This window comes from Erythranthe guttata, chromosome 14 (genome assembly GCF_056151865.1).
Source record: "Erythranthe guttata isolate IM_541 chromosome 14, IM_541, whole genome shotgun sequence".
NCBI classification, from domain to species: domain Eukaryota; kingdom Viridiplantae; phylum Streptophyta; class Magnoliopsida; order Lamiales; family Phrymaceae; genus Erythranthe; species Erythranthe guttata.
The window spans coordinates 6,494,427-6,507,720 of NC_142546.1; the positions used below are offsets into that span (position 1 = coordinate 6,494,427).

Here is a 13,294-nt window from a genome sequence, read left to right on the forward strand (position 1 = left end):
TCATTTTATAGCACGAGTTTCTTGTGTAGTAACAGTGCTGATCCTATTATGCTAGATTTGCTAGATAATTCATAAATTAAGATTTATTTTTACTTATTTATAGATTTATCCATTTGAAAAGCCCTTTATAAATACACATATGTGAATACGCATATGTGAATGTATGTAAATTGTGTATATGGAATTTAAACATATGTATAGAATATAATCCGATGAAATACATCAAATGTAGCATAGTACAAACCGACATAAAGATTATGGAAATTAAAAAAAAATACAAATTAAAATTTCTTCTTTTGAATCATCATATATATATATATATATATAATAAGAAAAGAAAATGATTTTTTTTCTTGGCAAGATATATTCTCCTTTGCTTTAGTATATTATTTTATTGATGAGGAAAATGCTTTGGGACACTTTCAACAATTCAAGTTAGGGTTCGACACATTGCCTCCCACTCACATAAAATAACGATTTTCTCCACTTAGATATTTTTTTCAAATAAAGGAGATCTAGTTGTAAAATATGTACTACTTTTTCAATAACTTGGGGTGAATATTCCATTGGGATTTTTTTCAAAATTCTATCCAATCTAAAATTTCTCAGTTTAGGACAATTTTTGCCTTTTTTATTCTTTGAAATCTTAATCTATAATTTTTCCCAAAAATATATTTGGAAGAAATAGGAATTACTTTTCAAGATTTTTCTTTTTCTGGGAAAAATGCTAATTTTGATTGAAAACTTGAGGCCTCGTTTCATTACATTCATGTCAAGCTTATAAGTTGTTGAAAACAACTTCTAAGATGTTTAAAGTAATATACAGTAGAATCTCGATAAATTAATACTCAATAATAAAAAACCTTGCTTAAATAATACTTTTTCTCTGTCCCGACTTGTTGATTTTATGGATACCCTTGTACTATGGAATATATTGCATTCACCCCCTTGTGGTATCGAAAAATACAATAACCCTTAGTTTTAACAGTCAATGGTAAAAACATTGACACCGTTAAGCAAAAATGGTGAATTTACCTTTCCACCATCACATTTCAATTTTTCTTCACCAACAAAATTACATTGTTGCTTCCGTTCTCCCTACTATCGCCCCCAACCCGCCACACACCACCAAAATCTTGAAAACCGATTTAATTTCATCCCCATAACCCGATTTTCTTCGTAATCTCTGAATATGTTGATCATTTTTCTCATTAATTATTTGATTCAAAGGAAACACCTAATTTTTTTTCTAGGATTTTGATTGAAATTTCAATCTTGACTTCTCTAGGAACAATGGTGGTCAATTTGAATTTTTTTTGGATGAAGAGGGTGAATGAGAGTGTTGATGGGGATGAAAGCTTGGGGTGGAAGAAAGTTAAGTTCTCGATGATGGCTTCTTGGGATTCTTCTCTGAGGTTGGGATTGGCGTTTGATGTTGGTGGGAGTTCGGTTGTAATTTTCGATACGATAGGGGGTGAGTGCGACATTTTTCCATAGTACTGATGTGTAAAATAAAATGTATTTTGCCCTAATTTTTTTTAAAGATCTTGAAAATTCAAAAAATAAAATGTTGGAGAGATTTTAAGATTTAAAAAAAAAATACATTTACCCCACCCTTTTTGTTTGAAATTCTATAAAAAAAACTTTTCAACTCATTATCAAAACAGTTTAAAAATTAGTTTTACGTAACAATTTATCAGCTTTTAAAACAACTTCTCATATATAGGAGTTTATCAATTATTTAAAATAGATTTAGCCAAATGAGTAAGTTGTATAAGATCAGATATCAACTAATTAATTTATTTGAATATAAAATGTTTGGTTCCTTCTATTAGATCGACTATTAAAATTGTTAAAATTCGGAATCGAATTTTATTTCCAAATAACAATGATTATATTCTTAAATATTAATTTGATTTCAACTTCAGATGTTACTTTTGATTTCGAACATGCAATTTTCGCTCATTATTTGTCCACTAAGGCCTCGTTTGTTTGGGGAAATTAGTCATATTTAACTAAATAATAAAACTTTGTTTGATGTTTGGTATTTCCAATAATTTACCGTGTCGACCCGTAAATATTATGTTATAATGATTCATCTTGTCTTTTAAGGAATTTTTTTTTGGACCTCACAAAATATGATAAAATAATTGGATATTTATTAAATTATTTAAAATCTTATCTTGACTAATTTTATCTTGGCAACCAAACCTGACCTAATTGTATTCATTAATGTATAAATTGCCTACAAAAATACTATAAATACCAAAAATCACGAAACTAATAAAACTATATAATAACATGCCTCAATCAAAATTAACATCAAAAAATAATAAACTGGAGCATGAATCATGCACTCATTACACGTGTCGTTTATTCATTTAACAAATTACTCTCCTTAATGGAGTAGTGGTTGTCTAGGGTCCGAGAGGGTTTGACAATCCCAAACGAGCTAACGATTTTTATTCTTGTATATGCTGATGCGTATGAGCCCACACCGCCAAACGGGCCAACGATTTTTTTTTTCGCCAGGAAGATATGAATGCAAGAGTATGTAGGTTTCATCATACTTACACAAAGCCTAGCCGAATATTCAAGTTCCCAACGGTGTTTCGACCGCCGTGTTTAACCGGGTTGACCACATAACTAGAATCGCTCTCGATTTCACGAAAATAAATATTTTAGTTAAACAACTTAAATTATACATAATATCAAAATTTCGACTCGCTTGCAATTAACCCACAATTGCTGATAATTGTTGGGTCGATAAATTCATTCACAGCTCAGACTAATTAAGGGTTGAAACGAATCGAGCTAGCCAGATCTTTCAAGCTCGAGGTCGAGTTAAATTTGGCAAGCTCGAACTCATCGGGCTTTCGTTTCTAGGTTCCATCCCAAATGCAACCATCGAGAATCGACTAGTCTTTCATATGATTGTATATTTCATATCCATCTTTCTTTCTGCATTATGTTAAGGCTTTTCATTCTGCATTTTCAAATACCACAATTCCCATAAATATTAATCGGGCTCGAAAAATCCAAGCCATCATATGCAATTTCGTCTAAAAATGTTTCAACAAATACAACCTCCTCTATTTGATTTTCTCAGCACGAAATCCCCTCATTCGATTAACGGGCTTCAATTATTAACGGGAAAAAAATGCTATCGTTTCGAAACATTCTAGCAACTCCAATACCAAAGCAAATACCCTAAATGATCGACTCGAGTTCATATATAAATTAAGCATCACAATTTACGTTAACACGACTCACTCCAATGCAGCCACACTAATACCATACCAACAAACCGAAATCCGACGAAATTAACATCGAAAAGCATCCGTATAATAAAGATCAAGAATGGCACAATCTTTAATAAAAAAGGACTTCGATTTTTCTTTCTTCGGTAACAAAACCCGGGCATTTCTTTCAAGAAACACCCCCACAAGAATTACCGGGCAAAACCCGAAAACAATTTCTCACCAATCAAATCCAAATATTTTTGATCATATAAATAAATCTATATATAATTTTTTTCTAAGTATTTTTTCCTTGTTTGACATAATCATGATGATCCAAATGGGGATTGCATTCTTTGGAGTAAAAATCATTCTTCTCAATAAGAGTTCTCAACATACCAAAAGTGAACTCCGGACTGTTAGGGTCACTTGTAGGTGACTCACCCGACGAATCAACAGCGACCCGTGGCCGGCTCAAGCACGTGCTACCACGGCCAACCCTAGTCATCCAGCAACCTGAATTTACATAAATGCCCTTCTGCTTCCTCTTCTGGCTCGCCGGCTTCTTCCCCTTTCTCAGCCGGAAAAAGGACCTCTTGTTGCCCTTTCTGTCACAGCCTGCGCACGTTTTCTCACTCGAGTCCACCGATTCTGTGGTCTCTTCTCCGTCGTCTTCGTCATCTACGCCGCCGCTTCCTCCTCCTCCGCCGCCGCCGCCGTCGTCAGCTCTCGGCCGTTCTTTATCAGACATCCAAAATTCAATCGAACCGATTGGTCAGTGCGTGATCAATTAATCAATTAATCAATCAATTAATTAACCACAACAAATTTACATGGCGGAACATGTGGCGGCAAATGATTCAAGCAAAAAAATTGGGTGGCGGTATGAAAATTGTTTTTTTTTTTAATTTCGTATTTATCTGGAGAGGATGGATGAATAAGAATTGGGGGAAAAGTTTTTCAAACAAAATTGCGATGGAATCAAAAAAAAAATCAAAATCAAAAAAAAAAAAAGAAAAAAAGAGAAGAGAGAGAAAGAGGAGAGAGAGAGAGAGAGAGAGTTTTGACGTCGTTATAAAAGAGCAGAGTTGTCGGGTCTAAAACACAGCTTGCGTGACAGAGAGAACCAAATTTACCATCACAGGTTTCCTTTTCATTTTCGCCTCTGCTCTCTCTGTTTTCTCATGTAGAATTTTTATTATTATTAATCATTGGGTAAATTACAACCAACCCCTGAGTTATGATCAAATTATGAAAAAAACCCTATTATTTGGATAATTACAACTAACATCTTGAGATGTCAAATTTAGTGGAATCTTCTAGGTTGTATGAAATATTCTTAATTTTGTACCCGTTTTATCCCATTCGAGCTCCATAATTTGAAGTAAGATGATCATAAGATATGTTTTTTATAGGGGTAGTAAACGAGCCGAGCCGATTCGTGAGCTCGATGAGCCGGCTCGAACTCGGACTCGAGTTTCGAGCTCGAACCAGTTTTTAGTTGTTCGTGAGCTCACGAGCCAGCTCGTCAGCCTGATTTATTATATTTATCTTTTATATATTATTTTTATTTAAATAATGTGTAATAATATAAAATATTATTAAAATAAATAATATAAAATATAAATATTAAAAATATATATTGTTTATTTTGTAATTTTTTATATAATTTTTAATAATAATAAAATGATAATGAAAAAAATATTAAAAAAAAAAAAAAAAAAAAACAACAACAACAACAAAATGAGCTTTAGCTTGAGCTCGAGTTCGAGCAAAAAAGAAGAAACTCGACGAGCTCGAGCTCGACAAAATAGACTAGAGCTCGAGATCGAACCTGCCAATAGGGCTAGCTCGGCTCGTTCACACTCCTAGTTTTTTTGGCTTGTATATAATATATTGTGGTGCATAAAAAACTTCATTTTTGCACAAAACGAGTACAAACTAGAGAACATTCCACGAGATCTAGAAGATTATGTTGAATTTCACACCATAAAGATGAAGGTGTAAGAAAACTCATAGTTGAGGAGGGTAGATGTAATTATTCAAACATGAGGGGTTTTTTTCGTAGTTTAACCATACCTCAGGGGTGGTGGTTGTAATTTACCCTTAATCATAATGGAGAACTGGCCAGCTAGATTTTCGCCACGTGTCCTTCTTATCAATTGGTGGGTTTCGTGTTTGGCAACCACTACCTGATTATGGATAATATTGTAAATTCACTAGCATTTAATTTTTTCTGTTTTCAAATTGAGAAATAACAATAATTGACTCCAGATATTTTCTTATTTCAACGAATTTATAATTAGGTTTCGGAGCTATTAGTTTATGTTGATTTCATTTTAAGAAATGTTTTTTTAATTCCATTTTTCATTTAATGTAACTGAATAGAGTTGAGATTTTATTAGGCGTGCCTACCAATTTTAAATTATTTCAACAAATAATTATATTAATATCCCTAAACAAATATTTTTCCATATTGCACCTAACGAATCCCTTACATTTAAAAGCAATAAGCATGCAACTTTTTTTAAAGTTAGTTTTACTCTTTCAATTCAAATTTTTATTTGTTAAATGTTTATTGACTAGTCTCTTCCAACTGATGTGAATTATGTAGCACGGAAACTTTAACTTCTTAGTGTTTCGTGTCGAAAACTTGAAAATACCTACATGTCGGACACTTTAGGGTCATTTTGCAATTTCTAAAAAGTTAGAAACATGTTTGAATAATTTTTTTAATATTTTTATTGTTTTTCAAATTATTTACATGATTTAATGATCAACTGCAAATTGATAGTAAAATTTATTTTTTGGTTAAATCTCATTAATGGTCCATCATCTTCATTTAGTCTTAGTGCAGTCCTTCATGTCTCAATTGTCTCATTTTCATCGTTTATCTCTTTAATTCATCTCATTATCAGCCCTTGGTGTATAAACCTATTAACTTTAACGGATTTTTTTTAAAAAGTGATGGAATATTCCATTATTATAATTCTTTTTGATAAATTATGACTTTTTCAATAAATAATAAAGTTTTAATTTAAAAATAATATTTGCAACCAACAAAAATACAACTTATAAAAATATCACTTAAAACACTACCATTTTACGAAATATTTTTTTATATTAATATAAAATGAATCATTTATTTTGCAGATATATGACTTCAATTTAGAAACATATTTAAATAATTATAATATGACATCTACATATATTCTCTATCAAGAATTTATTTATATTTTTTATGATCTAATGTTGATATTTAAAGAACTAATTCAATTACATATGTTTTTCTAGTATTTCTTAATTTATTTGAAGTATATTACAAATAATTATAAGAATAGATCCATCCTATAAATAAAATATTTTGTTAAAGTGAATTTAATTATACAAAGAAGGACTATATTGAGATAGCTAGATTGTAGAATTGAAGGGTGATAATGAGACAATTGAGACATGAGGGACTAAAGTGAGATTAAATACTAAGATGGAGGACTATTAGTGAGATTTGGCATTTATTTTGAATATGATTTGGCATTTGTATATTAATATTAACATTAGCGAATTAATATTAGTAATAGTATTAGTATATTAGGATTAATATTAGCATTAGCATATAAGTATTAGTATTAGTATTAGTATTAGTGTTACTTAGTACTATGATTAAGATTAGAATTAATATTAGCATATTAAAATTGATATTAGTATGAATATTAGTATTCAGATTAGCATTATAATTAGAATTAGTATTAATATCAGCATTATGATTGGAATTAGAATTAGAATTAGGATTGGCATTAGCATTAGCATTAGCATATAAAGATTGCTATTAAGATTACCGTTAGCATTAGCATATTTGCATTTTTATAGGGATTGGAATTATGATTCATATTATTATTAGAATTAAGATTATGATAAGAATTAGTATTAAGATTAAAATTAGCATTATCATTAGGATTACAATTTGGATTAGAACAATGATTGAGATTAGTATTAGAATTAAGATTAGAGTTAATACTAGGATTAGGATTAGCAATAACATTAGAATTACTAACACTAATAGTAATAATATTATTATCATATTAGTATTAGTTTTAGCATTAATAATGGTAATGGTAATGATTGATATTGATAATGATAATGGCAATGGTAATGGTATTGGTATTGGTGACGGTAACTGCAATGGTAATGGTCATAGTAATGATATTGATATTGGTGATGGTAATGGTAACGGTAATGATATTGGTATTTGTATTCATATTGGTAATTGTACTGGTACTGGTATTTATTACTTACACAATACATAATATATTTTTTATTTTCTTTTACTTTTCTACTAATTTGTATTGCATATTATTGATCTTACTGTTGACATCAAAATTGAGATTAAATTACGAATTAATGGCCTAAATAAATTGGTTATTAATTCGGATCTCGGTTAAAAGTCCATAATAAATTTGGGCTTATATCTATTTTTTGAGATTAAATTACAAATTAATAATCCAAATAAATCGGTTATTAATTTGAATCTCAAATCAAAGCCCGTGAAGAGTTTGGGCTTTATATCGAAGTCCACACTAAATTTGGGCTCCGTAAATGTGCGATGTGAGTTAACTCAAAATAAGTACTAAATTCTTATTCATTTGGTTTAGCTATTTGGGCTTATAAAATCTAGCCCACGTGAAGTGGCAAGTGGTCAAGCCCACCGGTCCAAGTTTCAAGTCAAAAAACCCTAAAACCGAGTCTATAAAAGTAGGTCTCAAACATATACGAGGGGACAAGTACACAAGCATCAAGCAAGGCGTACATCAAGCACTCAAAAGCTCTCAAGTCTCGAGCTCTTGCCACGACGAAGAACAACAACCGCGGAGGTTCTACATCTTCATCAAGGCACCATATACACAAGACCTAGAAATCCACAAATCGATTTCTAGATATTCATATCTACTTCCGCAAATCAACGGTGGAATCAAACTCTCAATCCAAGAACAAGCTTCGGCCCTTGGATTAAATCTAGGAGAAGAATCAGAGGAATCAACAAAGATTGTAACCCATTTTCGTTTTGATTAAAATATATTTATTTGTTCCTATTTTTTCTTATCTTGTAATTTATTTTGCAGACATTTAAATTTGAGGTTAACACTTACTATTTCGAGGACTTTTTTTAAATCAAATATTTATTTTTGCAATGAATACCCCCGTGCAACGCACGGGTGAAGTACTAGTTATAAGAATAGATCCATCCTATAAATAAAATATTTTGTTAAAGTTAACTTAATTATACAACGACGGACTATATTGAGATAGCTAGATTGTAGAATTGAAGGGTGATAATGAGACAATTGAGACATGAGGGACTAAAGTGAGATTAAATACTAAGATGGAGGACTATTAGTGAGATTTGGCATTTATTTTGAATATGTTTTGTATAAAAATATATAAAAAGAATTTATATATTAAAAAAATTATACATGTTTGTAGAGAGTATTTATGAACATACCCCTATATTTTAATATTTACACGCTAGGTTCTCGTATCCTCATTTGGAACATGTTGTTTCCCCGTGTTTGTTTTCTCGTTTCCCCGTATCGATGTTTCCGTTTCCATACTATATAGGATGTGAACCAAACTTATTTTCTGAAACAAAACGACGACGACGACGATTTGATATCATTTAGGACTCAAATATTGTAACAAAACAAAATTGGAGTATATATATATTGTAAAAATAATAAAACGTTAAAAAGATATATATATATATATATATATATATATATATATATATATATATATATATATATATATATATATATATATATATATATATATATATATATATCTTTTTAACGTTTTATTATTTTTTTAATTTAGATATGTTTATTGTACTACAAATGACTGCAAGTAACTACAGTTGACTATAGTTATTCGTAGTATTATACCAGTATGTATATACACCAATATCACCGATTATATACAAAAAAAATCATCCACGCTAACAACAAAATTAATAAAAATTGAAATATTTATATTATAAATCAATGCATAACCAACAAATACAAATCGAAAAATACGCAATCACATTCACATGCATATATGATATTATCTGTTACTACATAGAACTATAGTGTTGTATTTTAATGTGTACGTACATGTATGAAGTTTATACAGTCGACTATAGTTTGAAATACAAATGTCAGATTCACCAAAATTCCGGTTTCGTTTTTTTGGATCGAAATTTGAATCTATATGGTACGCTTTCCGATCCGATGTAATTTCTAAAAATAATTCTAAAATTTCCATTTTTTTTTAATATACTTATAATATTAATATCATTATGCATTTTATATGTTAGTTGACTAAAAATTTGGAAGTTTCCGAATTTTGCTATTCCACTCCAAAAATTTCCGATTTTGACACAAGTGTTTTTCTATTTCCTTTTAATTGCAATTTCCAAAATTTCAGTTTTTATCTTTCTGTGTTTTTTTTTTTTTTTTATGGAATTTGGAATTAAATTTCCACTTCTGAAAAAAATGGAAATTTCTCCTCAAGTTCTAATTTTGATTCATGAATCCGTCTCATTTCCATCCCTTCAGAAGAGTTGTTTTAGATTTTATTTAAGGGCGAATGGCAACAAGGCATATCACATCGGTCTTAAATACATTTTGGTCCACAAAAAAAACAGTCTCTTAATTAAACTCATCCCCATGTCTTTAGTCTAAACCCTCCATAATATAATTCTTATCAATTCCACCCATTATGCTCTAACTTCCTTAATATTACACATTGATCCCGGATTTAAACAAATATATCACATTAACCCCCAATTTTTTTTTTACAGAAAATAATTTTTTTTTCTGAAATGTTTTTTTTCCGGTCAGATTCCGGCGTTGACTTTTTTTTTTTTTTTTTTTTTTTTTTTTTTGAAAACCTTTTTTTTTCCTGAAAGGGCAAATGACAAATAGGCCCATGACAAAAAACTTTTGACTTCAATTTAATATGCTCCAATTTCATCATTAACTTAATTTAACTTCAATTTGACCCCAAATTTCACAAATTATTCAATTTTGACCCAAAACTTTTTTTTTCAATTTTTTTTTTCCGTCAGATTCCGGCGTTTACTTTTCAATTTTTTTTATTTTTTTTTCTTCCGGATTTTTTCGTCGGTTTCCGGCGGTCAACGCCGGTCTCAGGCGTTGACATTTTCGAACTTTTTTTTTTTCTCTTTCTGTAACATTTTTTTCCCGTTTAAACATCATTATTGTTGTGATTGACAGTAATATTAACTATATTACTGTTAAACATAGTAAAATTAACTAAACTACAGTTTAACACAGTAATATTGCTATATTAATCTCTAGCACAGTAATATTAACACAGCAAAACTCATTATTATTGTGCAATAGAGTAATATTACTATGTGGACCGTTCAACAAATGTAAACATAATAAAAAGCCAAAAGAATTAATATTACTGTGAGTGTCAGTAATATTACTATAACAACAGTAATATTACCGTCAACCACAGTAATATTACAATAATAGACAGTAATATTAATCACGTTACTCCGTAAATAACTCAAACAAACAAAAAAATCAAAACAAAATAATAATATTGATGGGGTTGACAACAATATTACTATAACAACAATAATATTACCGTCAACCACAGTAATATATATTATTGTGTTTACAGTAATATTACAATAATAGACAGTAATATTATTACGTTACTCCGTGAATAACTCAAACAAAACAAAAAACCCAAAAAAAAAATAATAATATTGATGTTGTTGACAGTAATTTATTGTGTTTATAGTTATTTTACTGTCAACGACAGTAATATAATTACGTTGACTTGTCAACAAATCAAAAAAAATAACAAAAAATAAAAAAATAATAATATTACACTAATTTACTGTCAACGGCAGCACAATTACATAAATGTATTGTCAACGGCAGTACAATTACGTTAATTAACTGTCATTACAGTATAATTACGTTAATTTACTGCAAGTGACAACACAATTACGGTCAACATTTAGCGGCGGACTTAAAAAAAAAAAAACCTCCAAAAAATACTAAAAAAAATCAATGCCGGAAACCGGCGAAAAAATCCGGAAGAAGAAAAAAAAAAAAAAAGTCAACGTCGGAAACCGGCAAAAAAATCTGGAAGGAAAAAAAAAATCGAATAGTCAACACCGGAATCCGGCGGCAAAAAAGAAATTGAAAAAAAAAAGTTTTTGAAAAAAAAAGGTCAAAATTGAATTTTTGTAGACAAAATTGATTACATTGGAGTTACAATTAATAATTGGGTATAAAAGGTTGGGGGTAATATTAGCATATACATGAATGTTTCCTTTATTTATAATAAACTAGTAACTCACCCGTGCGATGCACGGGGATTAATTACAAATGAAATTAAATGACGATAATTTATCTCTTGATCCTGATGCAGAGTTGTAAGATATGAAGTGCAATTAAATATTAAAGGGATGTGCTTATTGAAATTAACACATTGCAAAAGTAAAAAAAAAAAATTAGTAAAGAAAATCTTCAAAATTGATGATATGATATATATTTATTCCGATCCGAAACTTTTCAGAAGACTATGATCATACATCACAATTTCGAAAAAGAAAAAACAAAAGTGTTAAATTTATTTCGTGCAAATATAAATCATTTGCGTCGGATTCAGTTTTTTTAACAAAAACGATCATGAGTGTTTCTTCTATAACACGAACATAAACTAGAATGGATCGAATTCTTTTTTATTTTTTAAATGGAATGAAAAGTAAGACTCTCATTTGTTCGTTCCGGTGGCATTCTTCACTGCGTCAACTGCACCTTGTGCCTTTGCCTGAGCCTGCTGTCCAGCCTATATATACACACAACAATTTTGATACACACTTAAACCTCTATAAATTAATACAGTTAGGACTAACAAAATTCTATTAATTTAGTGAAATATTAAATAATTGAACCAATAATTTAGTATCCTTCTACCGAGTCGGGACTGGAAAAAAAATATTATGTAAGCGGGTGGGTCTATTTTTTCTTTTTGAAAAGTAATATTAGTTTTTCCCATGCATATATGCAGATTATGTAATATATAAATACCTCCTGCATGGATTCTTTAGCAGACTGTGCAGCATTACTGGCCTTCTCCATCATCTGGTTGCCCTTTTCCTACATTACATTATTCAAAACAATCAGAAATCAAAGGAGATATATATATATATATATATATATATATATATATATATATATATATATATATATATATATATGTGTGTGTGTGTGTGTGTGTGTGTGTGTAAAAGTGAAGGCAACCTGAGCTTGGCCCTTGGCCTCGCCAGCTTGGTAGGACATGTTGTTGGAGTTATCCATTTTCTGCTAATTATGAAAATTAAATCTGAAATATATATATATGTAGAAAGTAAGGAAATAAAACACAAGAGAAAATTAATAGTGTAATAAAAATTTGGGAAATACAAAGCTGCTTGATGATTAAAACATATGTTGGCGATGGTATTTATACAACCGAGGCCTACTTAATTAAGGTGTGCCACGTGTCACTTTTATATTCAACATTTGACTCCTATGCTCTTGTTTCCACGTGACATGCATGCACGCACACAAGTATGTACGTAAATTTAGGGTGGGACTAGTGGCTGATCGAAGGAGAGAGCTATTCACATGGTATTAATTTTAGAAAAGTTTGTGCGAGATAATAGATCTGGTGTAACATATTCGGGTGGTTTTGAACTGTTTAATTGTAGATTTATATGAATAATTGCTCATTAAATATATATATATATATATATATATATATATATATATATATATATATATATATATATATATATATATATATATATATATATATATGAATGTGTATTATTATGCATGTGTATATTAATGGTTCAAGATCACTCGATGTATTCTTACAAAGGGAGACTATTTGGACCAGATCTCCTATTTATAAATAGGTTATCGGGCTCCATTGATCAACTAGAGGTGGAAATTGGAACGGAGTTTCCGATTTTTGTCGATTTCAAT

The 13,294-nt window shown here is 29.9% G+C and overlaps 1 protein-coding gene across 1 annotated transcript; it reads right to left on the reverse strand.

The window, feature by feature from the left end:
* Positions 1 to 11,777: 11,777 nt before the first annotated feature.
* Positions 11,778 to 12,738, reverse strand: LOC148765016 (uncharacterized). Its single transcript, XM_088813412.1, has 3 exons — positions 12,566 to 12,738; positions 12,353 to 12,421; positions 11,778 to 12,110 (listed from the first exon to the last, which is right to left on the reverse strand). The coding sequence occupies exons 1-3, from the start codon at positions 12,620 to 12,622 to the stop codon at positions 12,036 to 12,038; spliced, it is 201 nt and encodes a 66-aa protein (XP_088669538.1). The 5' UTR covers positions 12,623 to 12,738; the 3' UTR covers positions 11,778 to 12,035.
* Between the last annotated feature and the right edge of the window lie 556 nt (positions 12,739 to 13,294).

What these genes read in the sequence shown, in the direction of transcription:
- LOC148765016 (XM_088813412.1), bottom strand. Translation starts at nt 12,622, where the DNA reads ATGGATAACTCCAACAACATGTCCTACCAAGCTGGCGAGGCCAAGGGC. An exon ending in AGGCCAAGGGCCAAGCTCAG is followed by an intron (nt 12,422 to 12,565) that starts GTTGCCTTCACT and finishes AATGTAATGTAG; the next exon opens with GAAAAGGGCAACCAGATGAT. An exon ending in CTAAAGAATCCATGCAGGAG is followed by an intron (nt 12,111 to 12,352) that starts GTATTTATATAT and finishes GTGTATATATAG; the next exon opens with GCTGGACAGCAGGCTCAGGC.